Source organism: Mus caroli, chromosome 14, assembly GCF_900094665.2.
Source record: "Mus caroli chromosome 14, CAROLI_EIJ_v1.1, whole genome shotgun sequence".
In the NCBI taxonomy this organism is placed as follows: domain Eukaryota; kingdom Metazoa; phylum Chordata; class Mammalia; order Rodentia; family Muridae; genus Mus; species Mus caroli.
The window spans coordinates 5,172,392-5,196,677 of NC_034583.1; the positions used below are offsets into that span (position 1 = coordinate 5,172,392).

At 45.3% G+C, this 24,286-nt stretch overlaps 1 protein-coding gene across 7 annotated transcripts in view; it reads left to right on the forward strand.

Moving 5' to 3' along the window:
* Positions 1–24,286, forward strand: part of Ptprg (protein tyrosine phosphatase receptor type G) — a 681,254-nt gene that overhangs the window by 560,237 nt on the left and 96,731 nt on the right. For all 7 annotated transcript variants that reach the window (XM_021181278.2, XM_021181279.2, XM_029468960.1 and 4 more), the window contains 2 exons: positions 1,639–1,831; positions 21,379–21,563. In XM_021181278.2, the coding sequence (XP_021036937.1) occupies positions 1,639–1,831; positions 21,379–21,563 (378 nt within the window). The remainder of the gene's footprint in view (positions 1–1,638; positions 1,832–21,378; positions 21,564–24,286) is intronic.

The following is a 24,286-nucleotide window of genomic DNA, read 5'->3' on the forward strand; positions in this document are numbered from 1 at the left end:
TAGCTGTCTCTTGTGAGACAATGCCGGGGCCTAGCAAACACAGAAGTGGATGCTCACAGTCAGCTATTGGATGGATCACAGGGCTCCCAATGGAGGAGAACAGAGTCTAGTAAATGGTTGGTTGGCTGCAATCTCTCTGGGAGGGCCGCACTTTTTCAGTGAAGGATGCAGGCTTCTGGTTCTTAGCAGCTGGCCATTGTCTGGGTTGGTCTCTGAGCTAAGAGTGTTCAGCCCAGGCTTGTAGATGGCCCCCTTCTCAGAATCTACAAAGCTCCAGAGAGCATTAATAGTTTTATTCTTGTATGTATTTATTATGTGTATAGGTGTTTTCCTTCCATGTGTCAGTGCAACCAGTGCATGTGATGCCTGCAGAGTACAGATCCCCTGGAACTGGAGTTACAGGCAGTTCTTATCTGACCTGAGAGTGCTACGAATTGAACTAGGGTCCTGTGGAAGAGCAGCTAGTGCTCTGAATGGCAGAGCATCTCTCGAGCCCATGATTGTTAAAAAAAAATTACATACTAGTATTGATTGCCAGCCACCTGGCTCCCTGAAACGGGCAGCAGCTTCTAGCCCTCTGCTTATCGCCTTTCTTTGTGACGAGATTATCTTTGTGGTCTGATGAGAGCAATTGTGACAGCCAGTCAATGCTCTATCCTTGTGAACAGAACACTGACCTTTCTTAATGATGCAGTGCTCAGGGCTACAAAGACGCCCTCTTGATGGTCAGTATATGGTTGTGGGATGCTGAAGTTTTCTTCTTTGCTTTTCTTAAAAAGTTTTATCAGTGTTTTGTGGAAGATGTTTTTTCATACTGATCTGGCAATCGCTGATCTTTGTTAAATGTCTATTGTGTTCTGGGTAACCCATATAGATTTCATCTTTTCAGGAATCCTAGACAATAGAGCCCATATTTATAGGCATTTTACTGATAAGGAAGCTTGAGTTTTTACAAGGCTTGAGTAATTTGTCTGTGACTAGCCATCTGGTGAATTTAGAACTGGGCAATTGAACTTAGCCACACATTAGGCATTGAGCATCTTCATAAGTTGGCTGAATTTGATTTGTAGTATGTCCACAGAGGCTGTGAATAATAAAGAATTAAATTACCACTACTCTTGTTAGTGTGTACTTTGAATGTTAGTGTGTATAAGGAAAAAGTATTCTGTCACAAACCTTGTTGTTCAAAACCTTATCAGGTGAGCACTATTACAATGACCACCATTTTATATAAGGAGAGTGGAGCAGCTCTAGAAGCAGCATGCACAGGACTCTAGTTCATACCTAGGTACTTTACCTCCAGGATTCACCACAAGTCTGTGCTCTTTCCCATAGTACTAAAAGTATTGCTGGAGAAATCTGCAGACAGCATAGAGGGCTAAGAGTCCTTACTCTCAGATGAGAACGGCCCCATTAGCAGCCAAGACAGAGAGTTCGGCCACTGATGCTGATTCCAGAAGGTGTGTGTGTGTGTGTGTGTGTGTGTGTGTGTGTGTGTGTGTGTGTGTGTGTGGGCCTCCCACCAGGTAGAAGGTCAGCTTCGGCCTAGCCGCCTCTGATCTGATCACCCCATATCCTTTGCATCACAGAGCCTTACTAACTGAAATTTTCTCCTTTTCCTTCTGGTTCTTTGTTCAGCTTGAGGCTTTTTATTCTATCTTCACCACGGAGCAGCAAGACCATGTCAAGTCAGTGGAGTACCTGAGAAATAACTTCCGACCACAACAGGCTCTGAATGACAGAGTGGTGTCAAAGTCTGCTGTCCGGGATGCCTGGAACCATGACCTGGCAGACTTCTTGGACAACCCACTAGGCACAGAAGCCTCTAAAGGTGAATTTTAATCAAGTGTTCCAGCCTGAAGAAGGGGGGTTCTTTATCACGGTTTTAAACTATAAAGAGAATTTTGTTCTTTGCACTCACATAAAATCCAGACTTGGTAGCGTGCACCTGTGAGCTAGTTCTGGGAGTAGATCTGGCTTATGGAGACTGTAGAGTGTCCAGAGCTCACTGAGCAGCTGGTCTTTCCTAGTCAGTGAGCTCCAGGCTCAGGGAGAGACCCTATCTCAGAAACTAAGGTAGAGAAAAGTTGAAGGAGACATTGTTTGTCAACCCCTACACACACACACAGATACACAAACACATACAGATACACAGACACACACAGATACATAGATACACACACAGAGATACACAGACAGACACACACAGATACACAGACACACACACACAGATACACAGATATACAGACAGACAGGTAGATACACACAGATACATAGACACACACATACACATACATACACACAGATACACAGACATACATACAGATACACAGGCATGTACACAGACACACACAGGTACGTACACACACACAAATTTGAAGAAATAGTTCACAGTCAGCCAAAAATTAGAACTTGGTGTTAAGAACATATGTTTCTCTGCTAAAAGAAATTTGTCTAGACAATAAATAGAAATGATGTGGGAATAATTTTGGTTAGATTTACTTAAAATTGCCCTTTGACTAGCAGGAATAGATCAGTCATTCTCTCTATTTTTATTCTATACTTCCAAATGAATTAATAATGTCTAAATGAAACTCTTGTTAAATCAAACTCATGTCTTACTTGTGTGTTTTATGTTGTTTGTTTTTGAAGCAGGGTCTCTTGTAGTCAAAGCCGGCCTCAGGTTTGCAAAGCAGGCAGAGATGACCTTGAACTCCCCATCTTCCTGCCTCTGCTTCCTAAGGGCTGAGATTATAAGCCATCGTGCTTTCAGTTTATGCAGTGCTGGAGATGGAGCTCAAGGCTTTGTGCATATTGGGTTGAAGCACACTACAGCTGAGCCACATAGGATAGGATTCCCAGTCCTATCCTACCTATTGGGCATTTCCCTGAACTGAAACCCCAGCATCTTTGAAGTCCTTGAAGCATGTAGCCTTCCGGCTTGCTCCCATCCTAAGCAAGGGGTGCAATGTAGCTTTGAACGGCCCCCAGAAACCACTAGCTTCTTAAACCATTGAAGAGGTGGTCTTAGTAACTGGTAAGGATGTGTACATCACTTGCTGACATCTTATATCTCTGCTTTCTTATGTGAAATCTACATGTGTTCCTCTCCCAGGAGCCTCCTTCTTCCTCTCAGCCTTATTGTAATTGTGACTTGCTTCTTACAAAGCACACCGAGAAATATGTCTGCTCAAAGCCCTAGTCCTGGAGGTGGTGGAGGGGGCAACAAACTATTTATTTGTGCTGGTGTGAGGACATGGCTATTTCCCAACTGAGTGTCCTGGGAGAACTCATGTGTTCATCAGCAAGAAAAGCAGACTGTGCTTTCTGTGGTGTGGAAAGCAGCATGCGAGTTTGTTCTAAGAATGTCCCCAGCACATGAGCTTGGCAGGTCCAGAAGCATGAGATTATAGTCCACAAACTCCTGTACTTGTTAACACTAATAAGCCTGTTTTCTAAGTTCCTAAACCAATCAAGGACCTGAAAGAAGATGGCTGTGATTGTGGAACAAGGCCCTGACATCAGTCTTTAGCACAGCATTATGAGGGTGGGAGCAGGAAGGAGGAAAGATGTCTGTCTGTGGTTTATTAAAGACGCTGATCTGGCCTGGGGTCCCCACGAAAGGCTTGAGTCTCTAGCTACTGCTAGTAGCAGGACAATTTAGATGCCCACAAACCTATGAGATGCCTCAGGCTGGGTTGTCATTGCAAAATTCTCACGTGGGCTAACTTTTTAAACTTTGCTAAAAATAACTGAACTTGAAGGCTTTTCCACAGAGAACTTTGGGAAAGGAGACTGCTCCTGGGCCCACTCTTGGTGAGAAGTCTGTACAAAGGTCCTGCAAGGGATGGGAAATTTGGATCAAGAGGAACACACAGTCGCTAACTCAGAACTGCTGAGAACAGGGCAGTAAGTCTTCCCTGGAGACTGTGTGAGTGAGAGATTGATGATCTGTTCAGAGAGATTGTATGGCAGCTGTCACTGAAGAAAGTTGGAGGGTGGTGGTCCATTTACATGTCAAAGTAAGCAAGGTCCTCCACTGACTGTGGCCAACACCTTAAATGTAGGATGTGGACAGTCAGTCCCTCATTCTCCAAGCCTACTGCAAATATCATGTCCATTGTTAACTCTTACAATGTGTAAATATTCAAAGGATTTCTGGTATTTTTAGAGTGGCCATAGTGAGAGAGGAAACAAGAGAGGGAGGGGAGGGGTCTAGGGAGATCTGCAATCCTGTCTAGATTTTCAGCATTACAGAAGAGTGAAGTCCTTCTGTTTCCCATCCGAGGGTCTGGTAACTTTTCCTGTACAGAACACTTGTCATAGGCAGGGGTCTGAGTCCATAGGGCGTCTGTTGAAATTCACAAGTTCTGGTATCAGAGATCAAAGCAGGGGACCCGGGGCACAGGGACAATGGTGGATATGGAGACTGCTGACTAAGGAAGGTACTCTTGGGAATGTAAGTGGACTAGTAAGTCCGCTAGCAATGAGACCTCAAAGTGCTACTCCCCATTGTCATGACCCCCATATCTCCCATCTGTCTTCCCCATTCAGAAATGTGGCTTTCTTTGCACAGGTTCTGCTGTGTCCCATATGAGTCTAGTAGGGAGAGGTCTCCAGTCTTCCTGCCCGCTGACTTCCTTCCTGTGTTAGTCACTCTGTCCTTTGTCCATGCCCCTCCCTCCTGCTGCATTCTCACTGAATATAGAAGGGCCTAAAAATGAAGTATGTGTACCCTATAGGCCATCACCTATAAGAAGGGGGAACGTAAGTCCCAGATCTACGCACTTGTACACCATCCTTAAAAGGAAGAGAAGAGAGAGAATACTACTCCCTCTCAGGTAGTACAAGTGGCTCTTCCCTAATTAGTGAGTTTCTGGGAGGAGCTTTGTCACCATGAGGAAAGCCCCCCCCCCCCCACACACACACACTTGCATTTCACAGACCCCTTTAATTTGAAGCCTAAAGCAGCATATTTTGACATAATAGCCCTGAAATCACTGTAAATACTGTTTATACACATCTGGAGAAATATCTATGTAATACAGGCACAGTGTGATACATCTCCACCAACTAAGTACAGCTGAGTAATAAGGATTTAGATCGAGGAACAAACATCCCCATTATCCCAGGATGTTCTCCACGCCCCTTTTAGATCTGCATTCCCATGGTCACCACTGCTAGAAAGTGGCTTTGTCCTGGCGTGCTTGTGGAGTCAGCTGACTAGCTATCTTTAGTGTCTTTACTCCACACTGATATTGCGAGTGTTTCATGGAGCGGTTTGTTCATTCTTAGGACTATATTTCATGTATGACTATTCCAGAAAACATGTACTGTATACATGATTGCACGATCCATTTCTAAATTTCAATGAGTAAAAACTTCTTAGGCGTGCTTCTTAATGGCAGTCTGTAAGAAGACACTGTCCACTGGAGAAATGTGTAGTTTCACTTAGACATTTTATCAGTTTCCAAGAGTGATGGTATTCTTTTTCCCTCTTCTGCCCACTATTTATGAGTGATGCTGGAGATGAAATCCAGAGCCCCACACATGCTAAGCAGGTTCTCTGCTGCTGAGCTTCACCCCAGCACTCCATTTCCCCACCCCCCAACATTTAAAAAAAGATCTGGGCTCGGTTTGCACATCAACCCCACCACTGCAAATGTACCATTTGGTTATCTTTGGAGGATTCATAGTTGCAGGACTGTGACTCACTGCAGTCCAGCAGTAGAAGATTTCCTTCACCATGGACCATACACACTTCTCTTCCCATCCACGTCCCAGGCAACCGTAACGTTTTCCTCTCTCCTACGGTGTTTGGATGGGGATTTATCTCTGCTCCTACAGGCATCTCTTGATGATTCCTTTTTATTGCTGAGTTGACTCTCTCTCTCTTTTTTTTTTTTGGCTTATTAAGTGTGTGTGCATGTATGTGCTCATGTCTGCTTGCCTGTATATGTACAGTGTGTATGCAGGTGACCACAGAGCCCAGAGGAGAGCATCAGGTCCTCTAGAACTGGAGTTGAAGATGGTTATGAGCCACCATGTTGGTGCTAGGAATTGAATCTGGATCCCTTCCGAGATCAGCAGATGCTCTTAACCACTGAACTATCTCTCCAGGCCCTTTGTTTTTAATAAGATTAAAAATTAATCTCAATTAAACATTAATTGATATTTAATTAATATACCATAAGGTTTATTACCTTTAAGTGTCCACATCAGTGGCTTTGGCATGGTCAGAAAGTTGTACAACCATCTCTGCTGTCTGCTTCTAGAGTGCTTCCATTGTTCTAAAAACAAACTGCACCACCTTTACCTAGTCCCCTTTCTGTAATTTCCCCACCCACTTGTTTTTTCCCCCTGCTAACCACAAATTTGCTTTCTGTCTGTCTAGATAGACTTATTCTGGACATTTCATATCAGAGGGCATCTCTGGGTTCTTCCACTTTTCATAATATGTCTGGGAGCATGAGTCAGAAATAAATGCTGTTATATGGTCAAATGATATGGTACCATGTGGGTGTACTACAGTTTGTATATTCACCCATTGCTTCCTGGACACTTAGAGCTTTCTGTTGTGGGGTTATAAGGAATGCAGCTGCTCTCACATCTGGGCGTAAGTCTCATACCAGATCTGTAGGTGTGTAGGTGAGAGGGCCAGCTTTGTGTTTTCCACATTAGCGGCACCCATTTACTGAGTCATTAATAGTGTATAGAATGGGTACAGTGTCTTCCCATCCTTGAAAACTCTTGTTATTATGCATCTTTTATATTTTGGACACACTAATTTAGTGAATGTATTTTCCCTTTGGACTTTGTTTTCAGTTCCTTAATGACTAAAGAGGCTTTCTTTTATATGTATATGTAAATGCCCATGGCTTTCTAGGTGGCAAAATGCTCCTCTGTTTCTACCTGAGCTGACTGGTATATTCAAGAGCATCATAGGTAGAAGCCACTGGCGGTTGCTCATAGTCATCACACAGCCCAAGGAACTGACCATGGTTGGTCTTAGGGATACTTAGGAATGAAGTGATGCAAGGGAGAGGCATCCCAGTCACCATTCATCTGCATAGTCTGGATGCTACCAGAGTAGAGGAAGGTGCCTGGAAGATTCAGGAAGGACAGAGCCTGTCTGATTGGCACTCTCTTGCAGCTCGCCATCAGAAGCTCTGAGTCCTCATGAAAGAGGCAATGCTTCATGCATCTGCTGTAGCACTGTTACAGAAGAAAGAAAAGTAAGTTAATTATTTGAGTCAGGAGTCATCATTAAACGTTTTTGGCTGAGTGTCTGATAGTGAATACTCTTGACTCTGTAGGCCAAAAGATCCTAATTACAATCTTCACGTCCACCAGGGGGCCATGAGAGGAGCCATAGTCAATATGTAAATGAGCAGACATAGAAAATATCTCCCAGTGACTCTTCAGTTAACACAAAAAGTCTAGAACAGATTTGTCCTGGGAACTCAGTTTTGGTCCCTGCTTTAGGGAATATATCACAGTAAGATAGAGAAAGTATATGTTTTTTTAAAGGTAAATAATGAATATCTCAAGACTAGGGATATAGTTAAGTGGTAGACCATGTGTAGAAAATGCACAACACACAGGTATTTCCATCCCCAGTTGCCTCTCCACCAATGGTAGCAGTAGTAACTATGAATTGTTTGGTTTTTACATTCTATTTAGAGATTAGGAACCTGGTTGTCAGCGACTTACACTATTTCAACTGGCCATCTTTCACATCAGAGGTATAATGAGAGCCTCAGTTCAGTGCATGTAGTCCCTCATTAGCCCTGGTTCCATAGCTGTGATCTTTAATGAGGACAGTGCTGGTTGGGTGCCAAGGAAGGCATCCCATCTCTCCTGTCAGTCCTCTGTCAGGATGATTGGTTATACCAGCAGGGAGACAACAGAATGCAGCCTGTTACCGCCCCAACATGGTCATGCAAGATACCAAAGAAGAGGGAGGAATGGTCACTCCAATCCTGCACTGTTGCTCAAGAAAGACATAACTGATGCCGTACAGAAAAAACACAAAGCCTTGATCCCAGAAAATGGAGACAATATTTAGGGTCTGGGAATTGTTCGAGGGATGGCCAATTGGCTACTCTGCCCTTTATCGGTAAATAACATGGATAGACTTTAGGATTTAATGGGCTGTCATTTCAGTTACTCTTCAGCCCATTCCGGGACCCTGGAAGAGCATCCTGTGATTAAGTGCTGAACACACTCTATTGTGAAGAAATTTGGGATGGTGATTGAAGGAAAATAACTTTGCTTCCAGCAGCACAAAACATATGGTTTATTAATTTAACGAAACCTGTTCACCCCGCAGTGGAATCGAAGCCACTTGATCTGATAATTTGATTTGATGGCTTAATTAAAGTGACACTGTATAATGTAATAAAATCAGAGGAAATAGAGAGGACACTGACTGTGTACCCTTCAGTGTCACAGACTCACACCTTCATTTGTAGAAAGTGTGTTGCTCTTCTACTGAGCTGAGTTTTTTCAGCTGCAGTCTCCGCGCAAAGGATTACTTCCTGTTTTGGTTAAAAGTTGTTTTAAAAGACATATCCATAAGTAACTAGCTGATTTTAAGCCCGAATACATTGAGGCAGAACATCACATTTTCTGCCAAAAAGAGCAAACAAAGGAGAAAATCCATGATTGCTGTAGAGTTTGACATTGGAATGTTTTCTGATATTTTTGGAGAAAATATTAATGTTGTTCTATTTTCAGTTCAATCATCTCCACCCAACACATTAATGAGCTTTGCTTTGTCTTAGTAAAGAGAAGCTCTAGTCGTTACATTTTATTCCGATGGAGGCAGCTGCTCCTCCCAGAAACCCTTCTAGAAAGTTCTCTTGTTGCTTCCAGAAACTCTCAGGGCAGGTACTTGTTAAATAAAGGCCCATGTTCCATGCAGCTCCACGCGGAGTTGATAGTTAACTGTCTTCTTCTGAAGACAATGTAGGTTTGCTGTTGATTTTAACCTGAGAGTGAGTATGAGGAAAGCAAGGTATAGGCTCGATTTAAAACTCAGAACATGCTAGGGTCAAATTAGATAAATGTCCAATATTCCATAACTCCTCTCATAGAATGTAAATGTATAAGTCCGTGTTGAATGCCTTTAATTGCTTGGCACCAATGTTGCTGTTCTCTCAACCTGTTGTATTGCCTGTTTCCTTTTGCTATAGCACAATACTCAAGACTGGGTAATTTGTTTAAAAACAGCAGTAAGGCGTGTGTAACCTTACCCAGCCTCTGGTAAGGGACTCCAGAAGTTCCAGTTCAAGAACTTCAGCAAGAGAGTATGCTGAGAGGAGAGAAGACACAAAGCTGGCCTGCCCTCTAACTGCCCGCTTTCCCAAAAACTTGTTCATTATCCTGGGGAGCTACATTGGTCCCTTATTGAGGGTGGAGCCTCCCCCTCTTAAGTCCTCACCAGTGTGTATTAAATTGAGGACCATGCTTCAACATGAGTTTGGTTGGAGACAAGGCATATTCAAACCATATCTGGCATTGCCTGTTTTACCCACTGTTTTGCAACCAGTAAATTTATCTTCATGTGTCTGTTCAGCTGCCTTTGGAAAGGTTACCAAGGAGAGTGGCTGTCCCCAGGAAGAGGTTGGTGGCGCCAGGTGCCGTGCTGCCTCTCTACATTCACATATGTTTTATTTAATTTTCAGAATGCCTTCAGCCAGACCTTATCACATATTTGTTGGGTATCACTAGGTACTAGAAGGAAAGACAAGGGGCTAGAGAGATGGCTTAATGGTTAAGAACACTGACTGTTCTTCTGAAGGCCCTGAGTTCAAATCTCAGCAACCACATGGTAGCTTACAACCATCTGCAATGGGATCTGACGCCCTTTTCTGGAGTATCTGAGGACAACTACAGTGTACTTACATAGAATAAATAAATAAATCTTTAAAAAAAATGAAAAAAGGAGAGGCGAGCGTCTGGGCCCACATCTATGATCACATAGGAGGAGTCTTTGAGTTCATTAGCTGGCTGGTCTTGCTCCAGGTTCAGCAAGAGATCTCATTTCAAAATCCTAGGTGATGGAAGAAGACATCTGTCTGTTGACCTTTGACCTCCATGTGCACACATAACCAACCCCCTATCCCAACCCTATGCTGGCCCTGTGCACATGTACACGCGCACACACACACCATCTAATTGCCTTCCTTCTTACATATAGACAGATACACAGACATTTTACTTTGTGAATGGAAGAAATAAACAAGACATGAATGGGCCTTCATACTCAGGTATTATTGGTTTTACAGGAAATCAGTCATGTACTAAGAGTAGGGGAGGTCTTCCTTGAGCAGAGCAGTCCAGCATTCTTTTATGTGCTTGGTGTTATTTGTTCTGCCAAGTTACCTTGCGTGTTCCATGTATAGACTACCAAGTCCCTGATTATGGGAAGAGATCTAGAGGAAAAGGTTATTTGCAAAGACCCTTAGGTATGGGAAGCATCATCAAACAGTGAGCAAAGGGAAACAAGATCAGATAGGGCAGGGAAGATGGGCCTATGCTGAGTCAGGAAGGTTGATAGGATATTGTGATAACATTTTTACAGTCCTGGTCCAGTGATATGAACAGATGTGTGAGCCTCTCACATTGCCTGTATTATTTTTTTTTTAAAAATTGTAGTGGAATCTACAAGACCAGCAGGAGGCTGCTAGGAACTTTTGAGGTCAGGTAAAGTGATCTGGAGTTAGAAGTGTCCAGTTATGGATGGCAGTCCCCTACAGGATGGATGGATGGATGGATGGATGAGAGAGAGAGAGAGAGAGAGAGAGAGAGAGAGAGAGAGAGAGAGAGAGAGAGAGGGGTAGGTAGATAGATAGATAGGCAAAAGGATTTTTTTATAAATCAGCTTATACAATATAATTAAAATAGTCTCCCAGCAGCTGTGCCACACTCAACAGGCTGGCACAGTTTCTTAGTTCATGCAGTTGCTTTGTGCATTCACCAGTTCCAATCTGGTGCCAAAGGCCTAAAGCAAAGATTCCTACCCTGTGGGGGTTTTTGTTGTTGTTGTTTGGGGTTTTTTGTTGTTTTGTTTTTGTTTTTCGAGACAGGATTTTTCTGTGTAGCCCTGGCTGTCCTGGAACTCACTCTGTAGACCAGGCTGGCCTCAAACTCAGAAATCCGCTTGCCTCTGCCTCCCAAGTGTTGGGATTAAAGGTGTGCGCCACCACCGCCCGGCTCCTACCCTGTGGCTTACAACCCCCTCCAAGGTTGCATATCAGATATTTGCATCATGATTCATAACTTCTAAATAGAGGGGCATATGCATTAGTGGACCTTCACACACTATCAGGCATCATAGCAGGGTCACAGCCATTCCTTGTTCACTGGGCCTATGGGACAGCCTGAGGCAGTGTTACACACTGGGCTTGAGAGTCCAGCACCCAAGGCTCAGGCTTGTAAATGTATCCTGTGTACAGTCATCATTCCCCTTGTCTGCCTGTGACCTTTTAACTGTGACAGTCTGCGGAACAAATAACATAAACCCAGAGACATGGGAGGTGCTGCAGATACTGGTACTTGTGGTGTAGAGGTGAGCAGTGAGTTCTGTGTACATCTGGGTGAGCATGTTATCTGTGACATTTCAGAGTAAGGGGTTATGCTTCCTGAAAGAAGTGTGAAGCTGAGCTGTTTGCAACGGTTAAAACCCTTCTGGGAAAGTTACTGTTACTGTGTGTGATGGTTAGTGTCAACTTGACAGAATATAGAATCAGCTAGGAGATGGGCCTGTGGGAATGAGTGTAGAGAATTATCTTTATTATATCAGCTGACATGGGAAGGGCCATCTTAATTGTGGACAGGACCATTCTCTGGATTTGAGGCCTAGGCTGAATATAAAGGGGAAGCAAGCTAAGTACATGCACCCAGTGCCCTGTTTCCTGACTGTGGCTGCGATGGGACTAAGTTCTTCAGGCTCCTGGTGCCTTGACTTCCCAGCCATGATGGATGGTACCTTAAACTGTGCGCTAAAATAAGCTCTGCCTCCCTTAAATTATCTTTATCAGAGTATCTCATCAGGGCAACAGGAAGAGAAATGTAGATACTGTGATCCATGAGCCCTGCCTCCTCCTCTGACCTATCTTGCATGTCACTTCCTTTGACGTCAACTCACTAATGTGCTCCAGCCCCAGCAGCCTGCACCTTCTGGCTCGGGACACTTGACCTCCCTCTGCACCAAACTGATGCTTCTCAACGTTCATAGCTCTGACTAAAGTGCCCTTCCAAAGGTTGGCTGCTCCGGTCTGGCTGCTTGGGAGTGGCAAGGCCACTCTTGACATTTGTTTTAGACTCTCTCTTTTACTACCTACAAGTACCATGGTGAGATGAGACTCTGTATCTCTTGGGTAGGTGGCACTCTTACCATTGCTAACTCTGCAGTGAGTAGGAGGAGGGGGGGATGGAGGGATGGATAGAGTATGACACATGGCCAGGAAAAAGAGAGCCTTGCTATAGAGTTCGCCCAGTCAGAGCATTTGCCATTTATCCAGGCTAGGTTCTTGTACAGCAAGAGCATAACTAGGCATTTATAGAATAGGGATAGATCATTCACAGTACCTGTAGCCAGAGGGCTTCTTCTACTATAGACAAAATTCTCCTAAATGTAACTGTTCACTTCAAAACAGCCATGATGAGAGGGTTTGTTTCACTGTCTAGGAGATCAACCTAACAGCATAAAAAGTGCTTAGACTGGCAGGTGCTGGCTGGAGTCAAGATGTTCCCGGGTACCACTGCTGCCTAGGCTTGGGAGCTATTGAGCCAATTCCGGTAGCAGGTGCCAGGGGCTGTCAGTCGTTCTCACACGTTATAAATATTACCTAATTACTTAATCTTCTCTGTCTCCAGGCAGGTAGGCAGAATTTGAGCTTCAAGGCCAACTTAGCTTCCCTCCTACAGCTTCTACTTTCTTTTGCTCACCAGATAAATCTGTTCTGACGTTGGCCTTATTCATGTGGGCACAGTGGTGCTTATGAACAACCATGTGGAAATTAATAAAGGCTAACAGTGTCCTTCCTCCCAGCACAATATACCTCTTTCTTGCTAAACAGCAGTCACTGCTCATGACGCATGGAGTGTTAAGATTGCAGGCATCTCTCTGCAGAGGAATATAGCCCAGAGTCAGTGGATCTCCCCATTCTTCCCAGCAATTATTTCTCTAGCCTACTTGTGGGTGCTATTCTTTAAACTACCATCCACGGATATGGGCCTGACCCTCATTTTCTCATGACCTGAGAAACAGCCACTTCCCCTGCTGCTTATAAATAGAAAGAGCCATGAATACAGCTTGGAGAACCTTGGTAGACCGACTCTATATTCATTCTTAGCTTTTTACCTCTCAGCACCAGGGGCCTTATGGTTTTGCCACTGATCTTGGGCGGATATCCCGTGTGTGCCTGCCTGCGTGCGTGCACATGTGCATGCATGCGTGCATGAGTGTTGTAATTCCAATGCATTGTCTTGGATTGAGATTCATGTCTTGACTCTCACCTGCCAGATCTCTCCTTGTGTGGAGCAGGCGCCGCCTAGCTGAGGGCAGTCGGCTGTTATTAAGTGCTCAGGGCAGTGTTTCTTGGCTGGCACCAGAAGAAGCATCTCAAAGAGGAATAGGCTGGCCACTTAAAGCTGTTGCCAGCCACAAAGCCTGAGCTCCTTGGAGTGTATGGACCCAGTTGTTAGACACAGAGCTGGCTCCTTCTCCCGCATGGATAGGACTGGTATTTAATAGGTATAAGCACAGGGTTTTCTAGAGCTCACTGCCCAGCCCTCATCTTGTCTACACTTCCTAACCCTAACTTATTTCAATGAACGCCTAGCTAACCTGTCTGTGGGGGACACGTGTAACTTTGTTTTTTATCATGTCTGTTGAGAACGTTTAAAAAGACAGCTTATAGACTGTTACACTGTTTTACAGCGCTCATCCTTTCGTTGCCAAAGGTGTCTTTGGGCCTCTCTTTTATGTGACACTGCTGGGGTTTTTTTTGTTGTTGTTGTTTTGTTTTTTTCATAGTTGTAAAGTCATCCTAGCAGTCAGAAATATGACTTTGCACTTCAGGAAACCCCACCACCGGGCGGGTGCTGGGTCTCTGACACAGATCTCCTGGTATCAGTCCGTGTAGAGACCTAGGCACGTGAGATCAAAGCCCCACATTGAAGGACTGCTCAGGTAAGGTGGAGCCAGTCCGCTTGGTTCTTTTGACTCAGTTTCACTGTGTGTTCAAGGGAAGGCCAAACAGTATCCCAGAGAATGTGGAAGAAATCTGGTCTTCCACTCAGGACTCAAGACCCAGCTGTTTTCATTAAGTGTGGCCTGGAAGATGGACCCTTCTGACCTCTGCCACCTCCCTTAGTGTCAAGCCAAACAATGCTCCTTCCTGTCCAGGATGTGGACACCTCCCAGGCCATTAGCCCTCAGAAGATGAGAGACATCATGAATAAAACAGACTCCAGAGTGGTCTGAGGGGCTGGGAAAGTCCAGAATGCACACTCAGAGCTCCGACACGGAATTTGCGTTCTGCCTCCTCAGGCGGCCTGTTTGCTGAGCATGGAGCACACTACAGAAATACAACCAGTACCGCTTCAGAGCTTCTGAGCTCATTGCAACTAGCTCTAACTCTTGTTTGCTGAAAAGCACTGCAGTTCAGAGCTACTGACAGCGGAGGAGCAGATAGCCCTGCATTTAGAGGGAAATTCGCAAGACAGTCCCGAAGGGAATGCCTGAAGTAATCAGCCCGTGTTCAGCAGAACTTAGGGCCACTGCAACCAGAGTCCCCATAGTGACCCCAGGAGCTAGCTAATCTGTCACTTCCCCATTCCCCATTAAACACCTGCTTATCACTTAGGATTCAGCACAGCCTCTCTCTGCGCAGCAGGTCTCCCCACCGATCTGCTCTACCAAATCCAGATCCAGGTGATGCTACTGTAATATAATGTTGTCCTTAAAAGTTGTCCTTAAAAGTGCACCGCTATGTTCCTTAGTGCTGTGAGTGTATAAATCTTGGGCTGACATTAATTCTAACCCCCAATTTATCCATCTGGGAAATATCCACCCATAGGCCTCAGATTTATTAGTAATTTTAGATGTGATACAATAAAGTATAAATGATTATTTAAAAGTCAAGTATCTATAGATAATATGACGATATTTTTAACTTGTGTTTATACTGTACACACACATACACTATTTTTTTTTTATCAACTCTTCTGTTGATGTGATAAAACACCTTGATCAATAGATCAATAGATCAATCACCTCTCTTATAGAAGAGAGAGTTTATTTGAGCTTACGTTTCCACAGGGTTAGAGGCCATAACAGGAGGGTGAGCTAGTAGGCTATGATGGCTGTCGCAGGATGCTGAGAGCCCACATCTTGAACCACAAAACCAAAACAGAGATGACGTTGGGGGCATGGTGAGGCCTTAAGCTCTCAATGCCCACCCCAGTGATAGACTTCCTCGAGCAAGGCCATACCTCCTCAATCTACCCAAACTGCACTATCAATTATGGGCCACATATTCAAGTAGCATGAATTGGGGTAGGATAGGGCAGGGCATTCTAATTCAAACCATTACACTTCTTTGCTTTCTAGTGAGGCCACTTGGTAGCCCTCATGCCATGGTCTTTGGAAAATAGGAATGCAAATCATGCCAGGGTCACTCTAAATTGTTCTCTAGTTCCGGTACCTTCTTCAGAGTAGTGTGCCCTTCATGAGCTCTTAGACATGGAAGAAAGGGAGGTGACATTCTGAGGCACCAAGATTTCTAGAGTTTGGGTTTTTTGTCCTGTCTGGTCTGCTGTGGGGACTCTGATGAAATAAGAGACCTCTCTCCTCACACCAGGTCTCTGGAAAGTTCCCTGCATTAAGGGCTCTCATGCTGAGCTGGGGTTATGTGCCACCCTGTGTGTGCAATTACCCCCTCTCCACCCTGGCATGGCTTCTCTTGCTATGGATAGGATGTGAAATAGTTAAGCCTGTGCCTAAGGGCTATGTTTGTGCAGTCTGTGTTTCACATTGATCCACAGTTGGCCCGTTGCCTCAAGTGGAGGGTCTGAGTGGAAGTCCCTGGAGTAGCTGCTTACTCTGACAGCTTAAGACACTTGGGGGTCACACTGGCTTTCATCAGAGCCTATCCCAGTACCTCACCTAAATCCCAAAATGAGAAGGGTCAGGGGAGACTTAGATTGGCTTTTAGAACCTCTGAGAAAATATCCTTGACATTGATGTAAAATCAGAGGACCTCGGGTGCTCACTTAGAAGGCTCTTCATTATTTAACGGAAGCTGGGCTCATAATTAAAGGTGGTTGAGAGAAAAAGCAGAGATTCTCAGTGCTGCTAGGGAACGTCACCCTGCATATCTGTGAGAAGCAATCAGGCCCTGGGAAGGGAAGGACTGATGTCAGAGCCACCTCACAGGGGCCGTTTGTTTAGTGAGCAGGGTGAGGCACCTCCTGCATGGTTAAAAGGCTTTGGTTTATACAAAAGGAAGTGTCAAAATGTCCCAGATGTCAGGGTTGCAGTGGCCATCACTAGGGAAGGAAGGATGTAAAATTAGGCAGCTGCCCCAGTACTCCTGGCCTGGGCACGGGGGTGGTCAGGCTGTGGGTGAGGAGACTGTAAGGGCAATGGGGTGTGGTGGGAACTGTGGTAAGGATGAACATAGCCCTAGTCTAAAAGAGATCCTTGCTCTGATGTTCTAGCTGACCTGATTTAAACATCCAGACTTGTGAATAAAAGCTATTGAGCCTGAATGTCCAGTGGGCCCAAGGCCCGCAACCTGTTCTTTACATACAATGTGCCTGTTACATTCACGCCAATCCTATGAGGAAGCCATTACATGCAGCAAGCAGCCCATCATACAGATGAGAAGGCACAACAAGGCCACAAGATCCCAAGTCCCACACTTGGATACTCCAGCTTTCTGAAACCCTTCCATAAAACTGTGCACTTTTTCTGGTTTCTTTCTTACTGGGCTTGAAAGGAGGATCTTATTTGGTGCCATGGTTTCCTAAGTGCACATATCAGCAGAACCCCAGGCACCGGCTCAAGCTGGCCTCTCACGCTCTCTCCAGCCTGGAGTAGCACTTGTGTCTTCTGGAGACCGGATGTGTTTCTTGAGTCACACACATCCCCTTGCTGAGAGGGGTGACATAGAGAACATAGACAAGGTTTCTACATAAACAGAAGTCCCTGAATGTGTCAGCCAGAGTGAGCTGGGTCACTCTGACTGTGTGGATGGCATCTTTCTCAGTGGAGTGAAGGAGCAAAATCGTTTCTAAGGATGATATCTCTGACTGTATACAGGGTGCTAGTGATCAGTCCCTTCATGAAGGTCCTCACAGCCCAGGCAGAGGACCTACATGATATTGAAGGCAGATCACCAGCTGAGGGAGGGAGAGCTGGCAGATACAGGTGACTAAGGAGCAAGGTGGGAACCTGGGACTTTGGAAACAGAAGGAGTCACATCCCACAGGCCTGTGCACCAGGGAATGGCCAGGGATCTTACACCAGTGTCATCAGCTTGCTTGCTGTTCAAATGCACACACATGTCAGCCTCCGCTGTGGACTCACTGCGCACTGAGCAGAACACAGCCAAAGAATTACCATCTGCACCTGACTCAGGCGGGGTTGGTGCATTGTTCCAGATAGTCAGTGAAGCAGCAAGGGACTCAGGGTGAGTGCTGGGAAGGGTCTCAGCTCCTTGGAGAAGCTGCCTGTGAGCTGTGCACAGGGGCTGGATTCTGTGCCAAGAATATAAACACACATGTTCCTTTTCATCATGGAAACCTCACCCACCACCAATTTTTGTATTATATGAACTGGGATGCTCATATCTTTAAACAATACAAAAAAGATCCAAGTTCAAGACCTGAAATTCAGCATCAGTGTGTAAGTTCTGGGCACACTCACTCTCACAAGCTCATTGCCTCTGCGGCTCTGTGCTTTGAAGGCAAGAGAGACCATGTGACTCTCAAAGTCAAAAATATTTCCTATGTGCCCTTTTTATTTATATAAATGCCAAACGCTTTTCTGGGTCCTTCTGGTACAGTATCCTGCAAAGGCCTCTTCCACATTACCCCGTGTTGAGACAGTGTCCCAGTGTCGGGAAGATGAGAGACAAGCTTGGGAATAGATCAGAAAGAGACTTCTTTCCTACTGTACTTCGCGACTAGGGCGCATGTGAGGGGGGCTTCTTGGTACCTCTGGCCTGGTCTGGGGAATCTGAGGCAAGTATGTGCCTTAGTTACAGTCTCCTTCCCCAGCAGGTGGTCCTGTCCCCAGAGACCTTAACTCTGCACTTGCCACTCAAAGGGATGGCGCTATTTATTATAGGCACGGCCTCCTGACTCTGTCATTAACTTACCTACAGACCCTATGCCTCTATTGTTCTTGTTGGTTTGTTTGGGGTTTTGATTTATTTGTTTTTGAGTCAGGGTCTCACCATGTCACTTAGCCTGGGCTCAGATTTAAGAACCTCCTGCCTCAGCCTGAGAGCATCTGTGATTTTTTTGGCATTGAACCACCACATCCAGCCTGGTTTTATTTTATTTTATTTTTCTATATCAAATTGTATGTAATCCTATTTCACATATATAGGAAGAGGTAGATCATATATCAGATATTGGATCCTGAAATGTTTGCAGCCGTTGTCTGTGATCGCAGCGACATTTTGGGTGAATCTTTTTAACTTTCTTCTTGCTTTTTTGTACTATATGAATCATCTTACTCTGCATAGAAGAGCCCAGCCATTTTCATTTCAAAAAATAAATAAGGATGGTGCATCTGCATGTGGGTGCTAAGATTATTTATGTGGTTGTGATGTAACTGCTGGAGAAATGTGTCCCTCAGGGCCACCACTGATTGCGGCAGGAGAGGGAATGGCTTCAGGAAACACAAGGAAAGAAAGAACGTGATGGGAGGTGAGAGCTGTGGACGTTAGGTCATCATTGCAGAGTATAGAACGTTGCCGATATATGAAGCTGCCCCACCACCAGTGTTAAAAAGAATGCATCTGTGGATCTCTGCTCACTTTTCCCTCCCTCCCTCTGTGCTGTCTGGAGAAGCCTAGCAAATTGGACTATTTAAAAAATAGTACATTGTCGCCCCCTAGTGTTTCTTCTGTTATGTCACATTTGGCCATTCCAGAGTTCTTTATAGTCTTTGAAGGCAAATGTGTGGCAGCTTGATGCCCACCCCTCGCATTGGGGCGCTCTGAAAGGCAAGGAGCATGCCTCACCGGTCCCCACATCTTCCTGTTAAATCCACAGAAAGCACATTTCTCCAACAGATGCAAAGGAGCCTCTTTTCAGACAGTGCCGTTCTCCCTCACAGCTGCAGCCTGAGTGCTTCTCTGCAGGAGTGTGGCCAGAGACTCTTAGAAACTGCCTTAGGTTTGGGAGTCTGGGTCTGGAAAAGAGGTGTGTGTCTCTTGGGGGCCTCAGGAAGGTTCTGTGCTATTCCCAAGAATGGCTGCTGTGTGAGCTCGCCTCTCACTTAGCTCCTTACTTGACAGAGCCAGCAGCTGTTCTATTACCCCCCACCACTGGTAAGTCCCTCCCCCTACCCGACATCTCAGTTTTTCATTTGTTTGTTCTAGAACTTGCCATCTTCCTAGTCTGAGTCCTTGGCTTGGTGTGCAGACAGTGCTGCGGACACCTGGACAAGCCTCCTCCTCCCCCCACCTTGGGTGCACATCTGACTGGGGAGTGAGGGACAGGCGTTCTGTCAGAACAAGCTCACCCAAACACTCCGGGCTTACTTTTGTATTGGTTTCCAGAGGCTTCGGGAAGAAAGGCCAGAACTTTAACCTGGCCTCTAGGCTCCCAGTCCTGGCTTACCCATCTTCCTGCTTTGGTCCCATCATGGTCCTGCCCCTGTGTCCCTTCTTCACCTCTACCCGTGTAGACTTGGCTCAGCTCTGAATTGGAAGAGCCTTCCTTCCACAGGGAGTCAGCCCCCAGCAGAGTCGGATTCCTCTCTGAAGTGCTCCTGCAGGATGTGACGTCCTCCCTCCTGACGTCTGTCCAAGTCCTCACGCTCAGTATCAGCTTAGCATGGGTGGTTCCTTCCAAAATCTGCATTTCTCCTTGGAGACTGAGGGACATGGGCTCTGTGGAGACCTTTGTTTGTGTCTAGAGACAGGATTGACTGTCTTAGGAAGATAGGAGAGTGGCACACTTGATCATCCAGACTGTACAGAGCAAACATTTGCCATACCCTACAGGCTGATCCGGAGCCTTCAGTACCATGGGGAGTTGGCCCTGGACAGCTGTGGCTCTGCTGTGTCTTGTAAAGCTCCTGAGCTGCAAGGATGGACAGACAGATTAGCCTGACTGTCCCTTACTCCCCAGTCAGTAGCCACCCAGGGTACCAGCAGTTCAGAGGAAGCCATCCTTTCTCTGGGTGCCTTTGCTTTAGAATTATTGGAAGACACATTGCATCTATGCTTTGATCTGCCTGCAATAAAATCTCATCTGCAAATTTAACTAACTGTCTGGTCCTCCAGTCAAAGAGTCTGTCCTGAGGGAAAGTCAGAGGAGAAAGCTTCATCAGTACAGGGTCGGGTGAGAAGGGTAACAGCTACAAGTTGTCTTGAAAGTGGGGCAAATTTGATTATGTATATTGTACGAGAATCCTATTGAGTCATTGTGTGTTTCCTTGGGTAGGGTAATGGTGGTGAGGCTAGATGAGGGAATGGTCTTGTTCTGAAAAGTTGCAGCTATGAGTATTTAGGGCTGAAGTAACAGAGTGTCTACTTAGCTAAAACGTAGGGAGCAGGGCAGGGCTAAGCATGGTGGTACATGACTGCAACCCCGAGACTTAGGGCATTAGTAGCATAACCTTAGGGCAAGCCTGGACTATATAGCAAGACTATGTCTCAGAAAATAAAGAGAGAGCTGGGAAGATGGCTCAGTAAGCCATCACAAGGATCTGTGTTTGATCTTCAGAAATATATATGTGTGTGTGTGTGTGTGTGTGTGTGTGTGTGTGTGTGTGTGTGTGCCAGGTATAAAATGAAACCCCAGAGGGAGCATGTGACCTCAGCACCGAGTAGGTGACCTGTCCTTGGGAAGTTTCAGGCCAGTGGCTCCCTCCTGAGAAATGACACTCGACATTACCATCTTCCTCTACATTGTGGCACTTGTGGATGCATACTTGTGTCCACATGTGCATACTATGCATAAATAGATGACGGGAGGAAAGAGAACTGGTGTGGAACACTGCTAATGGGCCTTGGATGGCCAGGGTTGGGTGCTTACCATAGAACCATTTCCTGAGGTCAGAGGGCACACATGTGAGCGGCAGGTAGCACTGATACCCTTTAACCTTACCCATGTCTTCAGTTTGCAGCTCTCCGCCCATCCACATGAAGGTGCAGCCTCTGAACCAGACAGCTCTGCAGGTGTCCTGGAGCCAACCGGAAACCATCTACCACCCACCCATCATGAATTACATGATCTCCTATAGCTGGACCAAGAATGAGGATGAGAAGGAGAAGACATTTACAAAAGACAGTGACAAGGACTTGGTAAGGCCCCCTTGTACTGAAACTGGTGCATATTCCTCGTATAGTGCCTAGGGAGCATATCTTCTCCTATAGGGAGGTAGGGGTTGTGAGAAAAAGATCCATGGAAGCAGGCAGGCCAGCTAGCCAGGACAAAATTGTGTCTCAAGCAAGATGGAAGCAAAGACCACACCTGATATGGTCCTCTTACTTCCACGCAGGTGATGTAGCATATGGATGCTCGTGCTCACACACTCTTACACACTCATACCACCCCCTTCCTCATGCACGCATACACACAGATTTTTCTCTTTCCATTCATTGCAAACAAGCCCCTTTCTTTTGATGAGGTTGTTATAGTATTATATGTTATGTAAGATCTAATGTAATGGAAGGTCACACAGTTAGGGAACACTGTGTGAGTATTATCTCTTACACTTACGCCACCTCTGCTGCTACCGCCTCATCTTTCCTGCCACAACTATGCCTGCTGCTGTCCACAGTCTCCCCCACCCCTTATTGTCTCACATGACAGTACACATTGCCTGCTAGACTCCAGGGGCCAGGGCTAGAGTCCTGAGCTGTTGTAGATGCCATGACATATCTGCCCTCAGTCTCTACCTTTTGGTGACCACATAGACCCCAGGCCAACATTTCTGTTTAAAATGTATGTAAGTATCTATCATCAGACCCCCAGCCCAGCCCTTTGAGTAGTACATGTAGAAGTGCTCATAAACCTCCCACAAGCACTAGGCTTTAAGACTTTATACAGAAACTCCAAGTGACACATTTGGGTTTGAAAGCCTCGATGCTTTATTGTTAATCAAAGGAGGCCCTGGAATAATGAAGCCTGTAATTGTATATGCACATGAAAAATGTTTCGGCTCTGAGTGCGCCTCTTAATGACTTACCACTTTTTTTCTCTCCCAATAGAAAGTCCTCGGGGCCCATTCAATCAGTTATAGAATAATACTTTTCGTATTCCTTTAGATGAAGATTCCTTTACTTCATTTCCATTTATATTTTCAATTCCCCTACTAGACATTGTTATCTGGGTCACATTAGGGAGTAGAGGCCTTCATGAAATGAGAGAAGGCTGCATTGAAAGGCACCCAAGGTTACGGTGTGTTTGAACCTTTCTCTTTCTCAGTGGACGTCCATCAGGGATCTCTCCCTGAGCTGAGCTCACATTAATCAGCAGAAACCATCTAGGCGCTTCCTCTGTTTCTTGTTCTAAGTGGAAAATAATTAAATATGCAAGGATAAAGAGACACTGGCATGGAGTGAATTCTCCTAACTTCCCACAGAGATGGAGTGAAGATTTTACTCTGAATAGAAGATGGGGGCAGAGGTTTGCCGAACAGGGAGTGAATTGGATTCTGAGAAGGAGACAGGCAGAAGGGCCTGCTTTGACAGCACGTCCCATTTCCTAAGAATTTCTAGAGGCTTTTCTTTCCTTTTGAGGCATACAAAATTCATTTATTATTTCTGCCACATGTCAGGAGCGCTGACTCAGGACAGCACTCATCTCTTACCTTTTGGTGACCACAAGGCATTTTCCAGCCTGTGTCTCTCAGTCCACACTGTCATCACAGCCCTGTGGGTGGTATTCATTGTTTTTTTTTTTTTTTTTCTAAGAGAAATTCATGAAGCCTGTAGCTCAGTGACATGACCTTAACTCTCTGTTCCTGTGAGGAAACTGTTCCCAGTTGTAGCAACCAATGTTGCCATGGTCACATGCTAATACCAGTTTAGGGAGGGGATTATGGTAGCTATACAAGGAAAACCCTCTTGATAGTTGAGTTTAGATTGGCCCAGGGTACACATGTCTGCAAGGAGATCAGGAATCTCTTAGAAAGAACCCCTGGAGACCAGTGGAAGCATTCGTTGCTTGTTTCTCCAGAAGCAGTAAGCTTGCTCTATAGCTATGTTCTGTTTCCTCAGTGTTAAAGTCTGTTGAAGTGAAGCATCAAGGAATGGTGGCCTGGATGTGGGCAATGGTGTCTGATGACAGTTAGCAAGCATTAATCTAGAAAGGGCCAGGCAGTGGGTATTTTGGACTTTCAGGCCATGTGGCCTGTCATAACTTTTTAACCTTGTCAGTAATTGAGTGAAAGTATACAGAGCATGCGCAGCACACACACACACACACACACGTGCGCCACCACCACCACCACGATTTATGTCTATGTGCCAGTAAAACTTTATTTCTACTAGTTGTTAGCCTTCCTGGTCTATCATGCAGGCTCTAGCTTGCTGACCCTTGCTGCTGCTAGGTTCAGTGTTCCTGTGAGCAGAGTTTGAGTGGCCTGTGTTACACAGCCTTGTTACATGGCTATGCCTGTCGACACACATATCTGAAAGTAGCAGAAGATGGAGACATGAGCAACTGTTGCAGACTCTCACAGCTAGAAAGTCATATGGCAAAGTTATGTCTTAGAACTCTATTGATTTTTATTCTTTGTAAGGAGGCCTTAAGACAACAACAAGAAGAAAACTGTATAGGCAGAGAGTTTCTTCTTGATTTTTTTAAAGTGGACATGGCTCAGGTGATCTTTTATCGAATAACTGGGAAGGCTGTTGTAGATAATGATTACAGTTTCTAAGGGCACAGTGATTAGGACAGAAATCTAGGCTTTGAGAACAGGAAGGCTGAGGACATGTTCCAAGCTGTGGACTAGTGCTGGTATATTCTCAGTACTCCTTCTCTCCACAGAAAGCCTGCAGCTGCAACTCCCAGAATGCCC